Source organism: Indicator indicator, chromosome 22 (assembly GCF_027791375.1).
Source record: "Indicator indicator isolate 239-I01 chromosome 22, UM_Iind_1.1, whole genome shotgun sequence".
NCBI classification, from domain to species: Eukaryota; Metazoa; Chordata; class Aves; order Piciformes; family Indicatoridae; genus Indicator; species Indicator indicator.
Genome location: NC_072031.1, coordinates 16,664,022 through 16,683,859, shown reverse-complemented (window position 1 = coordinate 16,683,859; position 19,838 = coordinate 16,664,022). Strand labels below are relative to the sequence as shown.

General features: G+C 55.7%; 1 protein-coding gene across 1 annotated transcript; it reads right to left on the bottom strand.

The window, feature by feature from the left end:
* Positions 1 to 5,870: 5,870 nt before the first annotated feature.
* NPW (neuropeptide W) lies at positions 5,871 to 8,231 on the bottom strand. Its single transcript, XM_054390892.1, has 2 exons — positions 7,827 to 8,231; positions 5,871 to 5,906 (listed from the first exon to the last, which is right to left on the bottom strand). The coding sequence occupies exons 1-2, from the start codon at positions 8,229 to 8,231 to the stop codon at positions 5,871 to 5,873; spliced, it is 441 nt and encodes a 146-aa protein (XP_054246867.1).
* Positions 8,232 to 19,838: the final 11,607 nt, after the last annotated feature.

Sequence of the window (19,838 nt, the reverse complement as noted above, 5' to 3'; positions counted from 1 at the left end):
TCGGTTCGGCTCTGCTCTGCTCTGTTCGGCTCTGCTCTGCTCTCCTCTGCTCTGCTCAGCTCGGCTCGGCTCGGCTCAGCTCAGCTCAGCTTAGCTCGACTCAGCTCTGCTCTGCTGGGCTCGGCTCGGCTCTGCTCTGTTTGGCTCGGCTCTGCTCTGCTCTGCTCTGCTCTGCTCTGCTCGGCTCAGCTCAGCTCGGCTCAGCTCAGCTTGACTCAGCTCGGCTCTGCTCTGCTCGGCTTGGCTGAGCTCAGCTCAGCTTGACTCAGCTCTGCTCGGCTCTGCTCTGCTCTGCTCTGCTCGGCTCTGCTCGGCTCAGCTCGGCTCTGCTCGGCTCAGCTCAACTCAGCTCAGCTCAACTCAGCTCTGCTCTGCTCTGCTCTGCTCTGCTCGGCTTGGCTTGGCTTGGCTCAGCTCAGCTCAGCTTGACTCAACTCTGCTCTGCTCTGCTCGGCTTGGCTTGGCTCAGCTCAGCTCAGCTCAGCTTGACTCAGCTCTGCTCGGCTCTGCTCTGTTCTGTTCGGCTCTGCTCTGCTCTGCTCTGTTCACTCTGCTCGGCTTGGCTCTGCTCTGCTCTGCTCTGCTCTGCTCGGCTCGGCTCAGCTCAGCTCAGCTTAGCTCGACTCAGCTCTGCTCTGCTCGGCTTGGTTCTGCTCTGCTCTTTTTGGCTCGGCTCTGCTCTGCTCTGCTCTGCTCGGCTCAGCTCAGCTCAGCTCGACTCAGCTCTGCTCTGCTCTGCTCTGCTCGGCTCGGCTTGGCTTGGCTCAGCTCAGCTCAGTTTGAGTCAGCTCTGCTCAGCTCTGCTCTGCTCTGTTCACTCTGCTCGGCTCGGCTCTGCTCTGCTCTGCTCTTCTTGGCTCTGCTCAGATCAGCTCAGCTCGGCTCGGCTCGGCTCTGCTCTGCTCTGTTTGGCTCTGCTCTGCTCTGCCCTGCTCTGCTTGGCTCAGCTCAGATCAGCTCAGCTCAGCTTAGCTCGACTCAGCTCTGCTCTGCTCGGCTCAGCTCAGCGCAGCTCAGATCGACTCAGCTCTGCTCTGCTCTGTTCAGCTCTGCTCGGCTCTGTTCGGCTCGGCTCTGCTCTGCTCTGCTCTGCTCTGTTCACTCTGCTCAGCTCGGCTCAGCTCAGCTCAGCTCTGCTTGTCTCGGCTCTGCTCGGCTCGGATCGGCTCTGCTCTGCTCTGCTTGGCTCGGCTCAGATCGGCTCTGCTCTGCTCTGCTCTGCTCTGCTCTGTTCACTCTGCTCGGCTCGGCTCTGCTCTGCTCTGCTCTGCTCGGCTCTGCTCTGTTCTGCTCGGCTCAGCTCTGCTCTGCTCGGCTCAGCTCAGCTCAGCTCGACTTAGCTCTGCTCTGCTCGGCTCGGGTCTGCTCTGCTCCGTTCAGCTCTGCTCTGCTCTCCTCTGCTCTGCTCTGTTTGGCTCGGCTCTGCTCTGCTCTGCTCTCTTTGGCTCAGCTCTGCTCTGCTCTGCTCTGCTCTGTTCTGCTCGGCTCTTCTCCATTCTGTTTGGCTCGGCTCTGCTCTGCACAGCTCGGCTTAGCCTAGCTCGGCTCTGCTCTGCTCTGCTCTGTTTGGCTCGGCTCTGCTCTGCTCTGCTCTGGTCGGTTCTGCTCTGCTCTGCTCTGCTCGGCTCAGCTCTGCTCTGCTCTGCTCGGCTCAGCTCACCTCAGCTTAGCTCGACTCAGCTCTGCTCTGCTCATGTCGGCTCTGCTCTGTTCTGTTCGGCTCTGCTCTGCTCAGCTTGGCTCGGCTCGGCTCTTCTCTGCTCTGCTCTGCTCTGCTCGGCTCTGCTCGGCTCAGCTCAACTCAGCTCGACTTAGCTCTGCTCGGCTCGGCTCGGCTCTGCTCTGCTCTGTTCGGCTCTGCTCTGCTCTCCTCTGCTCTGCTCGGCTCGGCTCAGCTCAGCTCAGCTTAGCTCGACTCAGCTCTGTTTGGCTCGGCTCTGCTCTGCTCTGCTCTGCTCTGCTCGTCTCTGCTCTGCTCTGCTCTGCTCTGCTTGGCTCAGCTCAGCTCGGCTCTGCTCTGCTCTGCTCTACTCTGCTCGGCTTGACTCAGCTCAGCTCTGCTCTGCTCTGCTCTGCTCTGCTCTGCTCTGCTCTGCTGAGACCCCATCTGGAGCACTCCATCCAGCTCTGGAATCCCCAGCACAAGGACATGGAACTAATGGAGAGGGTCCAGAGGAGGCCACAAAGATGATCAGAGACTGGAGAACTGTCCCTATGGGGACAGGCTAAGGGAGTTGGAGCTGTTCAGGTTGGAGAAGGCTCCAGGGAGACCTTAGAGCAGCCTTCCAGCACCTGAAGAGGCTCCAGGAGAGCTGGGGAGGGACTTCTGACAAGGGCTGGGAGTGCCAGGACCAGGGACAATGGTTTAAAACTAGAGCAGGGCAGACTGGGACTGGAGATATGGAAGAAATTCTTTACCAGGAGGGTGGTGAGACAATGGCACAGGTTGCCCAGCAAGGTTGTGGATGCCTCATCCCTCTAAGTGTTTAAGCCCAGGCTGGATGAGGCCCTGAGCAGCCTGGGCTGGTGGGAGCTGTCCCTGCCCATGGCAGGGGGTTGGATCTGGATGAACTTTAAGATCCCTTCAAACCCAACCCATTCTGTGATGACTCTATGATCCAGGTCCAAAGCCCTGTGTGTTCTGCATGGGGAGCTCAGGACCATCCCCATCTCTGGGCTGCCCTAATCCAGACCTGGAGTAGCAGGAGAGGCTTTAGCCCAGAGCTTCCTTCCCCTCCCAGACTCACAGTCTTGGCTGGGACCACACAGACAGAGGGGCACCCATGGGCACAGTTCTCCACTCTGCGAGGGGCAGGGATGGGGATGTGGTGGCAGGGATCATCCTCACCCCTGTTGCAGCTTCGCAGCCCTTGGCATCAACGTGGCCACAAGATGGCATGGCAAAGCCACCCTAGTGCCACTGCACTCCTGCCACCCCCTGTGCCCTGCACACCCTCCCAGCCCCACTGACCTGGTGAGACAGGGTAGGAGAGAAAGTCTGACAGGTTCCATCCTCACCTGGGGCTTTAGGATCTCCCCCACATCTCCCAAAGCCCAAGGAGATGCCAGGAATCACCCTGCATGGCTGCAGTTATCCCACACAAAGCTGCTCCAGGGGGCCAGGGGGGCACCAGGACCTTGAAAAGGACCAGGGGACAACGTGCTAGGGCTGTCCATGTGCCCCCCCAACAGCTATTGTCCCTCCTGCTTTGCTCCTGGCTGTGAACCCAGCCTATGGTGAGCAAGGACCCAGCATCCTCCCCAAGAATCCTGCCCTGCTGCTGGCTCCCTGGGGCTGCACTGTGTGTTGGGGCACTCATGGAGGCCAGGAGAGAAGGTCCCCATAGTCTAAGGCATTGGGTCCCCATGGTCTAGGCACACAGCCCCCTGGAATGAGTGGGACAGAAGGCACTGTGGGGAGAAGGTACCTGATGGCCATCCACCAGGGATGGCTGTGTCCTGCTCTGGGGCAGGAGCGGGAATCAAACATCTCCTCAAGCTCTCTGCCATTTTGGAGAGTCACAGAATGGTTTAGGCTGGAAAAGCTCTGTAAGGTCACCCAGCCCAACCCTTAGCCCAGCACTGCCAGGGCACCACCAAACCATGGCCCTCAGCACCACAGCTCCACAGCTTTGAAATCCCTCCAGGCATGGGGACTCCACCACTGCCCTGGGCAGCCTGGGCCTGGTCTTGACAACCCTTTTGGGGAAGAAATCATTCCTCATGTCCAACCTAACCCTCCCCTGGGGCAACTTGAGGCCATTGCCTCTTGTCCTGTCCCTTGTTCCTTGGGAGCAGAGAGCAGCTCTCACCTTCCTGACCTCCAGGGAAGGCTGAGCCCTCTCTGGAGAGCTGAGAGCACAAAGGAAATGCTTTGCTGACTCTGCTGGGGAATCAGCTCACACTGCTCAACAGGAAAAGTGATGTGAGAAGGTGAGAAGTGAAGGGCCTGTGGTTGAGTGTCTCACTGGTGTTGCCCCAGTAATTGGCACCCACAAGTGCCAATTTCTGCCAGAGCAGGGTGGAAACAGACACTGGAGTGGGGCTCTCATCACAGTGCCCTTCATTTGTGCACCCTCCAGTCAAGAGCTGACCTTTGCGTTCCCTGCCTCATTTTCTCCCTTCCCTGCATCAAGAGGGACAATCTGCCTGGGTGGCTGCTCCACATGCTGCTTGGCACCCAGCCAGACATGGACCTTCTCGAGAGCAGCTGCCTAATGGCTTCTTGGCACCGTGAGTCACTGAGCCCAGTCGAGCACCGTGCGGCGCCAGCCAGGAGCAGAGGTTGGGAAATCAAGGGGATGAAGGGAGAGGGGACATGGAGAAGGAGCAGCCCCAAGCTGTCTCAGGGCAGATTCAGCTTGGATATCAGGAACAATTTCTTCCCAGAAAGGGCTCTCGGGCACTAGCCCAGGCTGCCCAGGGAGGTGCTGGAGTCCCCATCCCTGGAGGGGTTTCAAAGCTGCCTGGATGTGGTGCTGAGGGAGGAGGCTCAGTGGTGGTGGCTCAGCAGCAGAGGTGGGCTGTGAGCTCTGGTGAGTGGTTGCACTGGATGATCTCAGAGGTCCTTCCAACCTCATCAGTTCTATGACTGATTAATCAACTGTGCAACCCCTCGTGTGTTACAGCACCCAAAGGCCCCCTCGAGACGCGGTAAGAGGTGATGGCAGCTCCAAGTGTGAGGGACAGCAGCAGAGAGGGCTCAGTGTGTGCCCAGCTCCCCTGACAAGCACCACGAGGGGTTTTTTCCTACAAATCAAACCCACAGGCAGCATAAACCCTGCTGTGCCCACTCCTGGTGAGCTGCAAAGGCTTGGCAGGATCAGGAAGTTCATGCAAGAGGGATGGAAACATCTCTTTGTGCCTGATCTCCTGCAAAATCCACCAGAGCCAGCGTGCAGGAGAGCAGCAATTCCTGGGAACTGGACTTAGCATCCCAGACCCTGGGTTTCCGACAGCCCTGATCCTACCTACAGCTCCATCACACTTCCACCTGCCCCAGCACACCTTCCCCATCTGCTCCTGCTTCTTCCTTTTTTAATAGGGACAATTCTTTCTTAACATTTCAGCTCTTTAACATTTTCATTGGGTGCATGAGGAAGAGTGTGAGCAGCAGGTCTAGGGAGGTTCTTCTCTCCCTTTACTCTGCTCTAGGGAGGCCACAGCTCTGGGAGAACACTTTCAGCAGCAGAGATATGAAATGAAGCTCTGCACAGACAAACCCCCAGAGCAAGGAGGACTTGCAGAGCTTTTGTTCAGCCCAGGCCAGGAAAGATTTCTGACTTTGTCATCTAAATTGACACTTCTCTGGCAGTTACTCCCCGATGGGCAGTAGAAGAGATTTACTGTGAAGGTGCAGAAGAAACTTGAGGAGTTAAATCATGGCAGAGGAATCTGGGAGTGACCCAAGGGCTGGAGCAGCTGCCTGGTGTGAAGCTGTCCCAGGTTCTGCTTCACCACGACCCCCCAAAGCCCAGCAGCAGGAAGCCAGGCTTTCCTTTGATCAGTTCTGACTTTAATGAGGGCAGGCTCCTAAGCAGCAAACACAGGAGATGTTTGTCTCATGGTGCAACCAAGCTCGGACAGAAACCTGAAAAAAATCAACAGAAATAAACTCTTCCCTCTTTGACTCTTCCCAAGTTTGTAGCACCAGGCTGGCCTGGAAAGGAGATGGATTTGCCACTGCTCCTGGACAGTGGCCATGAGAACGTGAGGTGGGGGCTCTGGTTTTTTGGAATGCCACTGTCTGTACAGGTTCAGAGGTACCAGGAGATCCACTGATGAGACTCTGCCTTGTCAGCTAAGGTGAAGGTTCCCACCTTGGGCAGTCAGTGCTCCTACAGTGGTTGAAGCATCTCTGATGTGGCTCTTCAGTGGATCAGGGCCACGTCTTCAAGCTGGAGAAGCTGAAAGAGGAGGGCTGGATTATTTTGGAGCATCCAGCTGCATATCCAGGCCCTGCTACCACTCTCCCCCCATGTGGGACCACATTGTACAGCACTCAGCTGGTGCTGTCCATGCCATGGCATAGGTACTTCTACCCAGCTTCACTCCAGGTGTAACCTGTCACAGCAACCCAGCCCACGTGGAGGCTTCTCACTCCAAGTAGGACAATGAGAGGCTGGAGCAGGTCCAGAGAAGGGCAACAAAGCTGGGGAAGGGTCTGGAGTAGAGGGCTGGGGAGAAGCAGCTGAGGGACCTGGGGGTGTTTAGTGTGGAGAAGAAGAGGCTGAGGGAAGGCCTTCTTGGCTCCCTACAACTCCCTGAAAGGAAGTTGGAGCCAGGTGGGGATGATTTTCTCCTCTGTGGGCTCAGATCTGACCTGTGGTGACTGCAGGCTCAGCAGAGAACCCTCCCCCAGTCACCCAAAGCCAGGGTCTGGCTATGATTTTGGCTGTGCAATCAGATGCCCCCACAGCTGCATGCCCAGAGCCCCAGCCACAGCCCTGGCACAGCTCTGCCTGGGTACCAGCATGTGGGAGGGTAGAGGACAACACAGACATGACCCAGGGCTGAGCTGGCCTGTCTGGGCTTTCCCAAAAAGATATTAACACCACATTTCCTCCAAAAAAATCCAAGGATGGAGGAATAGAGCCATGGGTTTCAGGGGCTGATCCAACAGCTAAAAGCCTCTGTCGACTTCAGCTGGATGTTGGCTCCAGCTTTACATCAGAGGAAAGAGATTTCATGTCTGGATCCAGCCCCAAGCCAGTCCCACGCAGCCTGGCTGAGCCCTGAGTGGGCAGGCAGAGGGGTCCTGTGGAGGGGCTGTGCTAGGGGGACCTTGGCATCACATGGACCCCATCCCAGCACCAGCAGCTTGGTCCCACCAGGACCAGCTGAGTGGCACAGAAATCATCTGGCTCATTTGCTGCCCTAAAGCCAAAGTGAGAGACCCCAAACATGTCCCACGGGGAGGAGGGACCATGAGAGACCCCCAGACATGTCCCACAGGGAGGAGGGACCATGAGAGACCCCCAGACATGTCCCATGGGGAGGAGGGAGCACAAACCCTCTGGCTGAGGTTTAAGAACCTGTGGGGACTCCTCACAGTGAGCAGTGCCACTGCCACAGCAGGGACAGGGCTGGTGTGTCCCCAGGACTGGGGCTGCTCCCCTTGCTCCCCTACACCCTCCCAGCCAGCCCTGGGCTGCAGTAGGTGCTGCGGGTGTTGGGGGCCGCTCCCCACACTGGGGTGATGCCATGGGGCAGCCCAGCTCTTTGCTTGGAGCACCCCAAAACCTGGTGTCTTAGGGGTGGGAGAGCACAGCCAGGCTCCGTGCACCACCTGTTACCTGCTGAACCCCTCCCCCCGAGCTTCTGTGCACCCTCAGTTACCTGCTGAAGCTCTGCCCAAGGCCCTGGAACCTCTCCTAGGCTCTGTGTACCTCGCGTTGCCTGGTGAGATCCATTGCCAAAGCTGCCTGTAGCCCTCCATGGCTCCGTGCACCCCCCAGTTACCAGTGAAACCCCTCCGAGGTGCATCCCCAGTTACCTGGTGAGAACCCCCCGGGCTCCACGCACCCCCAATTACCCGAGGAGACCCTCCCCAAGCTTAATGCAGCTCCAGTTACCCGGTAGACCCCCACCAAGGCTCCATGCACTCCTAAACGCCCACAACAGGCTCCGTGCCCCCCTGTTACCGGCTGACACCCTCCTTAGCGCCCCAGGGTGCAGCAGAGATCCCCCCAAGTCTCCTGCACCGTGGTGACACCCTTGAGGTCTCCCCCGTCCCTAGTGATCCCCAACTCCAGGTCTCCACAGTCCCTGTGTCCCCCAGGTGTCCCCTCGCCCCCTGTCCACCCTCCCATTGGGGTCCCGCTTACCTGAGCTCCGCGGGGCCCTGGCGGGGGGGGTCTGGCGGGAGTCGGTCGAGGACCCCCCCATCCCCATCCCCTCCGGAGCAGCCTCTGCAGGAGGCGACCGGGAGCGGGAGGAGGCAGCGGAGTGTCCCCGGCGGGGCGGGCGGGGGGCGGCTGCGGCGGGGAAGCAGCAGCGGCTGCGGGAGCGGCTGCCCCGGGCCGGTTCGCGGGGCGCTCTGCCGGTGAGTCCCGACGCCAGAGGTAAGGGGAGCGCCGGACCCCCATAAGCAGCCCCGAAGCTCGTCCCACCGTGTGGTATCGGGGGCTGGCGACGTGTTTGTACCAAGCCCACGTCGGGGCTGCCGGCAGCATCAGCCCCAGCAGCACCAGAGCCCCCCAAGCGCCCCCCGACAGCCCCCGCTTCGCCATCGTACCGGGAGCCGGGCGGGCAGGGTGCGGACAGGGCGCCAGCAGGGGTGCAGGCAGGCAGGGGTGAGCCCCGGCCCCGGGGAGCCCCAGCTAAGGCTGCCCCGCATCCGAGCTCCTCCTCTTTATACCGCTGTCGGGAGGGCCCCCCCCTCCGCAGCTGCTCCTCCCCGGTAGCCCCCCACCCCGACCCCCCGGACCTCCTCCCTGCTGCTTCCACTGCACACACCACCCCCACTCCGCCCTCCTCCTGTAACCTCCCCCAGGGCTGTCGGCATCCTCTCCATTACGCCTTGAGCATCCTTGAACATCCTTGAGCATCCCCCTGAGCATCCCTCCCCGCCCTGAGCATCTTCCCTCAGCATCCCTTCCAGCCCTGAGCATCCCACTTTCTGCCTTTGATTACTGCCCAGCATCCTTCAGCATCTCTCCCAGCCCTGAGAACCTCCCTGAACATCCCTCCCAGCCCTGACCATCCTCTTTGACATGCCAAGCATCTCCCCATGGCGATGCCAAGCATCTCCCCTGCAGCTGCAAGCATCCCTTCCATCCTTGAGCATCCTCCTGCAGCTCTGAGCATCCTTCTTCCTGCCCTGAGCATCCCTCCCATCCCTGAGCATCTCTCTCATCCCTGAAGATCCCCTTTCCCACCCCATGGCCCCCAAAGTACAAGTGATAGGAGAAGGAAATGGCCTCAAGTTGTCCCAGGGGAGGTTTAGCTTGGACATGAGGAACAACTTCTTCACTGCAAAGGTTATCAGGCATTGGCCCAGGCTGCCCAGGGGGGTGGTGGAGTCCCCACCTCTGCAGGTGGTGATGTGGTGCTTGAGGTGAACTTGGCTGAGTAGGGTTAATGGCTGGACTTGATGACCTTGGCATGGGGAGGTGGAAGATAGGGGGAGGTGTAAGCCATGGGGAGGTGTGAGATGGTCAGTGCAGAGCCTCACAACCATCCTCTCCTGGGAAGGCTGGGAGCAGTGAAATTCCCGGTTGGGAAGGGGCTCCTGGCCCTTAGGAGCTGCAGTGCTGGAAGTCACAGCCGTGCCAAGCATGGATCAGCTGCTCATGAGCCACACCCAGGAAGTCCAGCTCAGCCATGGCCAACTTCTTGGAAGCACCCAGGCTTCCCGTCAGGAGGAGGCTGAGTTTCCACCTGCCACTGGGCAGCTCATTGCTGGGTGGGTTATTTTTGTCACCCTCTGAGTGCTCACCAGGAACAGCCTCACCACTTCCAGGACTTACAGAGCCATTAATGAATGGCATTGGTACAGCAGAGACCAACTCACCTCTGCCTGGTCACCAGACACCAGGTCACCATGGGACGTGCTGCTGGCTTTAGCTCGCTCCACACAGAGCTCTTATTCTTCCTTCTCCTCCTCAGTTCTGATCACCTCAATGCTTGGAGAAGACTCTTCCTCCTCTGCCCCTGTTCCTGAGCCAACACCCAGGTTTAGCAGCTTCTGTTTCACTGCAGCAAATGCACCAGCGTGGGCTCAACCTTCCCACCAGGGCTGGAAGATCTTCTCCTTCCCAGAGATTTGCCTGAAGTGTCTTTTCTGGGTATTTTTGGAATAATTTGAACAACTTGTCAGCTTGACAAACTCTTCAGGAACTGAACTGAACTCTCTCCTCCCAGAGTATGAATGATTCCTGCTCACAGCCAGCCTGTTGTGTCTGCAAGGTGCTGGGAGATCCTTCATGGAATCCCACACTGCTTTGGGTGGGAAGGGACCTTAAAGCTCATCCAGTCCAACTGCCTGCAGTCAGCAGGGACATCCCCAACCAGAGCAGGTTGCTCAGAGCCCCAAACAACCTGACCTGGGATGGTTCCAAGCATGGGGCAGCTCCCACCTCTCAGGCAACCTTTGGTCATTCTCTCACCACCATCAGTGTCAAACATTTCTCCCTTCTCTGCAGTCTGAATCTCCCTCTTTTAGTTCAAGCCATCGCCCCTTGTCCTGTCACCACAGGCCCTGCTCAAAAGTCTGTCCCTAGCTTTCTGGTCAGCCCCTGAAGCACTGCAAGGCCACCAGAAGGTCTCCCTGGAGCTGTGCTGTTCTGAATGCTCTTTGTGCCAGGAACTCCCCCTGAGGAACCAAATCCTGGTTCCTTTGGTAGGTAAATAGGTTCTGAGCAAAGCTCCTAAGAAAGTTTTCTCCAGAGCACCATGAGATTACGATTTCAGCCTTTTGGGTCACTTCTATCAACTGCAGGGGGTTGGTTTCATCTAAGCAAGGTCCAGCTGATCTCAAGTCCCTCTGGAAAATCTTTTTTCAGGGAGTTGTGGAGGGAGATGAGGTCTCTCCTGTACCTCCTCTTCTGAAGACAACCCCCCCCCAGCTCCTCAGCTGCTCCTCACCAGCCCTGTTCTCCAGACCCTTCACCAGCTTCACTGCTCCTCTTTGGACGCTCCCTAGCACTTCAATGCCCTTCTTGGAGTAAAGGGTCCAAAACCAAACCTGGGGCTCAAAGTGTAGCCTCACCATTGCCATCTCCACCATAGCTCAAAGCTAAGATACCAGAGCATGAAAAATGCCCAACAGGTGGGTGAGGAGCTGGAGACATGATCATGCCTTCAACCCCTGCAATGAAGCCAGCTGAGCTCTTCTCTCAGACTCTCTCCTGATTTAATGCCTGTTGTGCTCTCACCTCCCACCACAAACATTACTGAACCCAGCCAGGATTTGTGGCTTTTGAGAATGATCTAAATGAATTTGATGTCCCAGAAAGAGGCACTTGAAAAAGAAGCTGGTGTGGTTTAATGACAGCATTTTCCCTGCTTTTATTATCCTGCCTCTGCTGTTTATTGGAAGGTTTTTAGCAGCTCAGCCGAGCATGAAAACAAAGCAATTGAAGAGGCCAGAGCTGTGATGGGGTCTCTCCACCCCTGGTCATTACTGCTCATGCCAGACATGACACTTTGGGGCCATTTGGCCTCCACAGCAACTCCCTGTGAGAGTTAGATAGAAGGTGGAGGATCCATCACTTTGGATGAGGAACCTCATGGACTCAGAGGGCTGGAGCACCTCTGCTATGGGGACAAGGGCTGGGAGAGTTGGGGCTGTTCAGCCTGGAGAAGAGAAGGCTCCAGGGAGACCTTAGAGCAGCCTTCCAGTAACTGAAGAGGCTCCAGGAGAGCTGGGGAGGGACCTGGGACAAGGGCTGGGAGTGACAGGACAAGGGACAATGGCTTTGAGCTGAGAGAGGGCAGATTGAGACTGGAGATGAGGAAGAAATTCTTTGCAGTGAGGGTGGTGAGACACTGGAACAGGCTGCCCAGGGAGGCTGTGGATGCCTCCTCTGTGGAGGTGTTCAGGGCCAGGCTGGATGAGGCCTTGAGCAGCCTGGGCTGGTGGGAGGTGACCCTGCCCATGGCAGGGGGTTGGAACTGGATGGGCTTTGAGGTCCCTTCCAACCCAACCCATTCCATGAGTCTATGATTGTGGTGAGAACCTGCCTCCTGCTCAGGCTGTGCAGCACTCTGTGAACTAACACTTCCTCTGTTAACTGTGACCATCCTGGTTTAGGGGAAAGCAAGGTCCAGAGTGGTCAAGGCAGTTGACAAAGGCTGCACAAGAAAAGGATAGGTTTGGCCAAGTAAAGGAGACTCCTGCTGTGGGGTCCTTCACCTGGAGTCTGCCTGGATCTGCCTCAGAGAGATGGGCATGAAGCAGCCAAAAGAGGCTTTGCTGATGTTAAATCAGCTGAAGATACAAAAAAAAAACAGCAAAGGAGGTGAAGTCAGAGGTTGGAGCAGGGATGTGTTTTGCTGCCCATCCCCTCCTGGGCAGCACCACACTCCTGAGACAGTGCAGAGCTTGGTGCTGCTGCATGCAGCTGTCATGGAATCATGGAATCCCAGACAGGTCTGAGTGGGAAGGAATCTTTGCAGGTTATCTAATCCAACCCCCTGCAGTCAGCAGGGACATCTGCAACTACAGCAGGTTGCTCAGAGCCCCAGACAACCTGACCTGGGCTAGGCTCTCACCACCCTCAGGGGCAGATATTTCTTCCTTCTCTCCAGCCTGGATCTCCCTCTTTCAGTTGAAGCCATCCCCCCTTGTCCTGTCACCACAGGCCCTACTCAAAAGTCTGTCCCCAGCTTTCTGCTCAGCCCTTGAAGCACTGCAAGGCCACCAGAAGGCCTCCTGCAGCCTTCTCTTCTCCAGGCTGAACAACTCCAACTCCCTTCCCCTTTCCTCCCCACAGAGCTGCTCCGATCCCCTCATCATTTTCGTGCCCTCCACCGTACTCTCTCCAGTAGTTTCCTGCAGCCCAGGAGTGCCTGAAGCCTGACTGTCACTGAAGCACCATTCCCATACACGTGGCTCCAGCACCCCCTGATGCTTCGCAAGCCCCTGGGCCACTGCTGAACTCTGGGTGAATCACAAGGAGTGTGTTTTGCTAAGCAGTGGGGATGAGACACTTACTGAGTGGGACCCAAGCAGGTTGGGTCCCCCGGGTCCCCTGGTGACAGCACCCCAGGCAGATAGTCCTGGGAATAACACCACCTTTGTTGTTTCCTTGCATCTAGAGAGTGTCCTGGGGTAATAAATTCAGTTTAAGGAATGATTCCTTCCCCCATTGATTCAGAACATGCTGGGTAAATGCTGTTTCTCTGTTCCCCTGGAATAAAGGAGCTGTGGCTGATACAAACAAATTAGGGTTTCAAACTGTGAGCCGAGACACACCTCGACTCCACTAGAAAGCTGCTGCATGTTTTGGTGGCTCTGGAGAGAGCCATGGAATCCCAGATTCCCAGCACAGGGGGATTGCAAGGGACCTCTGGGGATCACCCACTCCAACCCCTGACAAAGCAGGACACCCACAGCAGCTTGCCCAGGGGCACAATGCCCAGCTGGGGCTGGAAGCTCTCCAGACAAGGAAACTCCACAACCTCTCTGGGCAGCCTGCTCCAGGTCTCAGCACCCTCACAACAAAGAATTTTCTCCTTCTGTTCAGATGGAACCTCCTGGGTTCCACTTTGTGCCCCTTGCCCCTTGTCCTGTCCCTGGGCACCACTGAGCAGAGTCTGCCCCCAGCCTCTTGCCCCCAGCCTTTATCTCTTGCTGAGCATTGCTCAGCTCCCCTCTGGGGCTGCTCTTCTGCAGGCTCTCAGCCCCAGGGCTCTCAGCCTTTGCTCTTCACAGAGCTCAGCACTGAGAAGATCTCCTCTCAATCTCTTCTGAATGAAGGAACACCAAGTGGTGTTTCCAGATGCTACAAACTGTCTGATTAAAGTGACAACATTAATTCTTCCACCCTAAGAATCAGTTCATTCCTCGCTATTTTTAACCTCCTGCACTACCTGTTTTTTCTTTCTTCCCAAGGTCCGGCCACGTGGCAGCAAGCAGGAAAATCTCCAAAGGAGAATAAACTCTCTCAAATCACTTTGCTAATGGAACAAAGAGCACTGCAAATGTCACACACAGCCAGAGCAGCAGAAACCTTCACCTCAAACAATGGCTCCATTAGCTCCAAGTTGAACAGACACCGACACACACCCCCCCTGCCAGCCTGGTGCTACCTTTGCACACTTCCATGGAGCCAAACCAAGTTGTTTTTCAATCCAGCTCCCCACACAGCACCCAGGTTACTAATCACAGATGCTCAAGGCATTGATCACTTTGGTTTTCAAAGCCCTTCAGAGGCAATAAGGCAGCCCCCCCATGTCCAGCTGAGTCAGTGGAATTATTTCCACTTAAAACCAAGGGAATAAGTGAATCACTGGTTTGAGACTAAACCTGAACCTCAGACAGACCCAGGTCCTCTCACTGCCCACCAAACCACCACAGTCCTCACCCATCCAAGCTTAATGAAGCAGTTCATCATCTTCCAAGACAGGAACCCTCACTTCTTTCATGACTCATTAACTGGAGGACCTGGCTCTGGTGGAAAGATGTGTCTCCTTATTTGAAAAGCACCCCCAGATCAGCAGGCCAAGCCTGTCTGGCCAAGCCTGATGCTGGCCATGCCTGATGCTGGCCAGCTTGGATTACCAGGCTGCCCAGGGCAGTGGTGGAGACAGCAGCCCTGGAGGGGTTTAAAAGCCATTTGGATGAGGTGCTGAGGGCCATGGTCTAAGATGGTACAGGGAGATGTTAGGTTCTGGTGAGACTTCATCTTAAGCTCTCTTCCAAGGAAGTGATTCTGTGATTTCTGTGATTCTTCAAGTGTGGTTAAGATGTGGTCCCAGCTCAGCTCCACAGACACCCCTGAGTGTCCCACCCTGCCCAGAGCATGGCTCTGTGCTCCCCTCCAGCTGCCCCATCCCCCAGGACATGTCACAGAATCACAAAGTGGGGTGGGGTGGGTTGGAAGGGACCTTTAAAGCTCATCCAGCTCCAACCCCCTGCCATGGGCAGGGACACCTCTCACCAGCCCAGGCTGCTCAAGGCCTCATCCAGCCTGGCCTGGTGTCCCAGCACCAGCTCTCTTCCCTCACACAGTACCTGGGGCAGCAGCAGCCAGGGAGCTTCTGCTGTTCCCCACTGTAATGCTGGTTGCAAATAGAGCTCTCTGCAGGGCCTCATTCTGTGCTGGGAATTCACACGTTGGTGCTTCCCTTTGAAAGGTTGATGCCATTTCTCCCCCCCCCCCCCCCCCCCCCCCCATCAGCTCCTCTGAATTCCCATCAAGGGATTAGATTCTCTGCTGGCTGCACTTACCCTGCTCTCCTCCAACAAGGTGCTGCTAAAGAAAACTCTCTCCCTAGGCTGATGTTTATGAATGCCTCCAAACACAACTCTGCTTCCCAGCATGGGGCTTCTCTTTTAGGCTTTAAGGATCCTGCCTCTCCCTCCTTATCCTCCCCCCCTCCAAGGAACTGCTACTTTTCAGAGCAGCTTTTCTCACCAAATGTTGGGGGGTTTGCACAAATGAAGAACTTGGAGGAAAATTCCCTCCTTGAATGTGAGGTTGTGAGTGGTGGCTGGTGACAAACCTCAGGGGTGAGGATGTGTGAGCCTCAGGCACTGAACTCTGGGCCAGAGAAACATCTTTTGGTTACAAAGGAGAAGGTGAACAGCTCGAGTTGTTCATAATGACAGCAAACAACACAGCACCTTCCAGTGTCCTGAGACACTGCAGTGGGCTGCCCAGAGAAGCTGTGGATGCCTCACCCCTGGGAGGTTCCAGGCTCCTGATGTTTAGGTGGAGAAAATCAAGCACCTGTGTAGAATCCTCACTAACAAGAGGCTCTTTGAGACTTACTTAAAAGGAAAGAAGGCTGAAGAAAATCCTCCCTTTCAACAGAAACTTTGTCAAGGGGAAGCAAATCTCCCTCTCACACACAGAGAGCCTTGACTGCAAATGAGCCTCACCAGGCTCAAGCTGTGAGGAGGAAATAAACCAAGGAGTAACCTTCAGCTCATCACTGACAATATTTTAGTCCCCAACCATAAATATTTCAGCTGTTGCTCTTCTGAGTGCAAGGGATTTGTTCTGCTCTTCCAGCCTGTCATCAATTATCCCAAAGTATATTTATTGGGCATTAAATGACTTGAAAAGTGCCTTTTTTTCTGCTGCTGAGGGGTGCTACTTAGGTGGTAAACAAGGAAATGGAGCTACCCCCAGCAGCACAATTAACTCTTTATCTTCAGAAGAACATTCCCTGCCTGACAACACCTAGAGCTAGAAACCAACCAAGACATTTCCAATCAGGTTGGGGTCTAATTAAATATAGATGATTGGATTTCTTTATGTTCTGAGGTCACTCAGTGCTAAGATGCAGCTTCCATTTCCCAGTCACTAGAGGAATAAACCAGCAGCCTGAAGCCATCACCAAAGGATGATTCAATGCCTTGAAGGAGTGTTGTAAACCTCTCTTTGTGCCATGAAAGAAATGAATCATAGGCTCATGGAATGGGTTGGGTTGGAAGGGACCTCAAAGCTCACCCAGTCCCAACCCCCTGCCATGGGCAGGGACACCTCCCACCAGCCCAGGTTGCTCAAGGCCTCATCCAGCCTGGCCTTGAACACCTCCAGGGAGGAGGCATCCACAGCCTCCCTGGGCAGCCTGTGCCAGTGTCTCACCAGCCTCACTGCAAAGAATTTCTTCTGGGTCCTTAGCCCTCCCAGATAAACATGGGATGGAGGATCATAGAATCATGAAATCATAGAAGGGTTTGGGTTGGAAGGGACCTCCAGAGCTCATCCAGTCCAACTCCCTGCAGGCAGCAGGGATATCCTCCACTAGATCAGGTTGCTCAGAGCCTTCTCCAGCCTCACCTTAGCCTCACCCTTCAGTATGAGGGTGGTGGGACTCTGGAGGTTGTGGATGCTTCCTTCCAGGGAGTGTTCAAGGTCAGGCTGGATGAGGTCTTGAGCAGCTGAGTCTAGTTGAGAGGTGTCCCTGCCCATGGCAGGAGGTTGCAGTGGATGGTCTCTAGGATCCCTTCCACCCTGAGCTGCTCCCTGGAGCCTCACATGCCTCCCTGGGCAACCTGTGGCAGCCTTCCCTCAACATTCCTATAGCCACAGTAGCAGAGGCACCAAACACCTCCCACCCACACAGCAGCCTCCAGCGCTGCCCAGGCACTTTGTCCCCAGCCCCCCCGCGATGAGTAATGTCCCCTCTGGAGCCTCATTCCCCCGGGGTGTTGATTGCCCTGCTGTGGCCCCGCCCCGAGGTGCCAATTTCACAGCCCGGTGGCACTCCAGACAAGGCCAGGCTGGCAGCAGCCTCCAGCTCATTTCATGCTAATTGCTCTTCAAAGCTGGGTGATGCACTTTGGATATCAAAGCCCCCCAAACTAAAACCAAACCAAAACCAAACCATCCAACCCCAAACATTTTCTATCATTAATTTAAGGAGGGGAGGGGAGGGGGAAGACAGTTCCTGGAGTAATTACAACCAACAGCCTCACCGCTTCCTAATTACTGAACCCAGCCTCCCCCAAACACTTCAGTGTTGATGGGCACCCCACAGGTGTTATCTGCTGGGCTTTGAAGTGCGATAAATGAGGCTCTCTGGGAGAAAGGAAATGTTAGCTGCAGTAGTGAATGATCCAAAACCTTGAAATCTTTCATTAGTCTATTTCCAAAACACTTATCAAATCCATCACTTCATCTATGGGCTGACACAGACCTTGTTAAATGCTGCTGGTGCTGCAGTAGATAACACCATGGGGCACTGGAATAAGCTTTCTGAGTTGGATCTGCTCCTTGGTCCTAAGTGCTTGTGCTGGATGGAGTGTGGCCAGCAGGTCCAGGGGGAGTTTCCTCCCCCTCTGCTCTGCCCTAGAGAGGCCACACCTGGGGTCCTGAGTCCAGCTCTAGGCTCCCCAGTTCAATACAGACAGGGAATTGCTGGAGAGTGTCCAGGGGAAGGGACTGAGGGGCCTGGAGCAGCTCTGTGAGGAGCAAAGGCTGAGAGAGAGCCCTGGGGTTGAGAGCCTGCAGAAGAGCAGCCCCAGAGGGGAGCTGAGCAATGCTCAGCAAGAGATAAAGGCTAGGGGCAAGAGGCTGGGGCCAGACTCTGCTCAGTGGTGCCCAGGGACAGGGCAAGGGGCACAAACTGGAACCCAGGAGGTTCCATCTGAACAGGAGGAGAAACTTCTTTGGTGTGAGGGTGCTGGAGGCCTGGAGCAGGCTGCCCAGAGAGGTTGTGGAGTCTCCTCTGGAGAGCTTCCAGCCCCTCCTGGGCATTGTGCCCCTGGGCAAGCTGCTGTGGGTGTCCTGCTTAAGCAGGGAGGTTGGACTGGATGATCTCCAGAGGTCCCTTCCAACTCCCTGCCATGCTGGGATTGTGTGAAAATAACAATTTATGCCTCAAAGAAAACTAAGATAATCTTTTAACTCAAATCACAAGGAATTTGGTGAGAAGAAAGCAGATCTGAACCACAGAGATGCTGCTGGTCCAATCTTCCAGCCAGCTAGGCTGTGCAGGAGTAGATCCAAGGAATGTGTTGTACATTGGAACGTGGAATTTCACCTGGATTGTCTCCATCTCCCTTCCTAGAAACCCAGTTTCTTGGGAGATGTTTTCCCTTCAGGGCCCTTTCATTCTGGCAGTCAGTACCCTAGGCACTGCCCTGTGCCCCTCAGGCATGGTGTGTCCTGGAACCATTCCTCAGCCATCCTCTCACACCTGCTCTGCAGGTCACAGGAGACACCCTCAAACAAACAAACAAACAAACAGATGTCATTTGGGGGCCACTTTGTCACTTGTGGGGCAGCCAGCAGCCCCTGACTCAGGGGGCAGGACTCCAGAAAGGTTTGCTCAGTGGAGTGCTGTGCTGCCCAGCTGGTGACACATGCCCTGATGAGGCAGAACCAGTCTCATGACAACACCTTGGGCTTTCTTGAGGCTTTTTGTGTAAAGCTAGAATCAGAACTTCCATGTTTTAGAGGGATCTGCTGTGATTTTTGACACGTGGAAAGGAAAGGGACCCCACTTCTGTGATTTAGTAGGAGAAAAAAGAGGTGGGAGGTCCTGAAGTTTGAAAATCTCTTTTGTTCTCTTCCTGTGTGCTGTCTCCAAAGCAGCTTTTGTGCTTTTTTCACCTTCCAGAGGAAGATGGCTGCTAAGCCCTGGTAACACTGCCCTCCGTGCTCCTGGAGCACCCTCTCCTGTTCACAGTCTCACAGTGTATCAGAGGTTGGAAGGGACCTCAAGAGATAGAATCATAGAATCATAGAATCAAGAAGGCTGGAAGAGACCTCAAAGATCATCGAGTCCAACCTGTCACCCTAAACCTCATGACTATCTAAACCATGGCACCAAGTGCCACATACAATGCCCTCTTGGACACCTCCAGGGATGGTGACTCCACCACCTCCCTGGGCAGCACATTCCAATGGCCAACCACTCTCTCTGTGAAGAACTTTCTCCTCACCTCCAGCCTAAACCTCCCCTGGTGCAGCTTGAGACTGTGTCCTCTTGTTCTGGTGCTGGTTGCCTGGGAGAAGAGACCAACCCCCTCCTAGCTACAACCTCTCTTCAGGTAGTTGTAGACAGCAATGAGGTCTCCCCTGAGCCTCCTCTTCTCCAGGCTAAACACCCCCAGCTCCCTCAGCCTCTCCTCATAGGGCTGTGCTCAAGGCCTCTCATCAGCCTCCTTGCCCTTCTCTGGACATGCTCCAGCAATTCAACATCTTTCCTAAACTGAGGGGCCCAGAACTGGACACAGTACTCAAGGTGTGGCCTAACCAGTGCTGTGTACAGGGGTACAATGACCTCCCTGCTCCTGCTGGCCACACTATGCCTGATGCAGGCCAGGATGCCATTGGCTCTCTTGGCCACCTGGGCACACTGCTGGTTCATGTTCAGCTGCTGTCAACCACTACCCCCAGGTCCCTTTCTGCCTGGCTGCTCTCCAGCCACTCTGACCCCAGCCTGTAGCTCTGCATGGGGTTGTTGTGGCCAAAGTGCAGCCCCTGGCACTTGGATTTGTTGAATGCCATCCTGTTGGACTCTGCCCATCTGTCCAGCCTGTCAAGGTCCCTCTGCAGAGCCCTTCTACCTTCTAACAGATCAACACGTGCTCCCAGCTTGGTGTCATCTGCAAATTTACTGATGATGGACTCAATCCCCTCATCCAGATCATCAATAAAGATATTGAACAGGATGGGGCCCAGCACTGATCCCTGGGGGACACCACTAGTGAC

Bases quoted from the DNA above. Each gene is read 5' to 3' on its own strand.
- NPW (XM_054390892.1), bottom strand. From the start codon at position 8,231: ATGGCGAAGCGGGGGCTGTCGGGGGGCGCTTGGGGGGCTCTGGTGCTG. The intron at 5,907-7,826 runs GTAAGCGGGACC...CTCCTCTTTCAG, and splicing joins CAGGGCCCCGCGGAGCTCAG to CTTCTCCAGCTTGAAGACGT.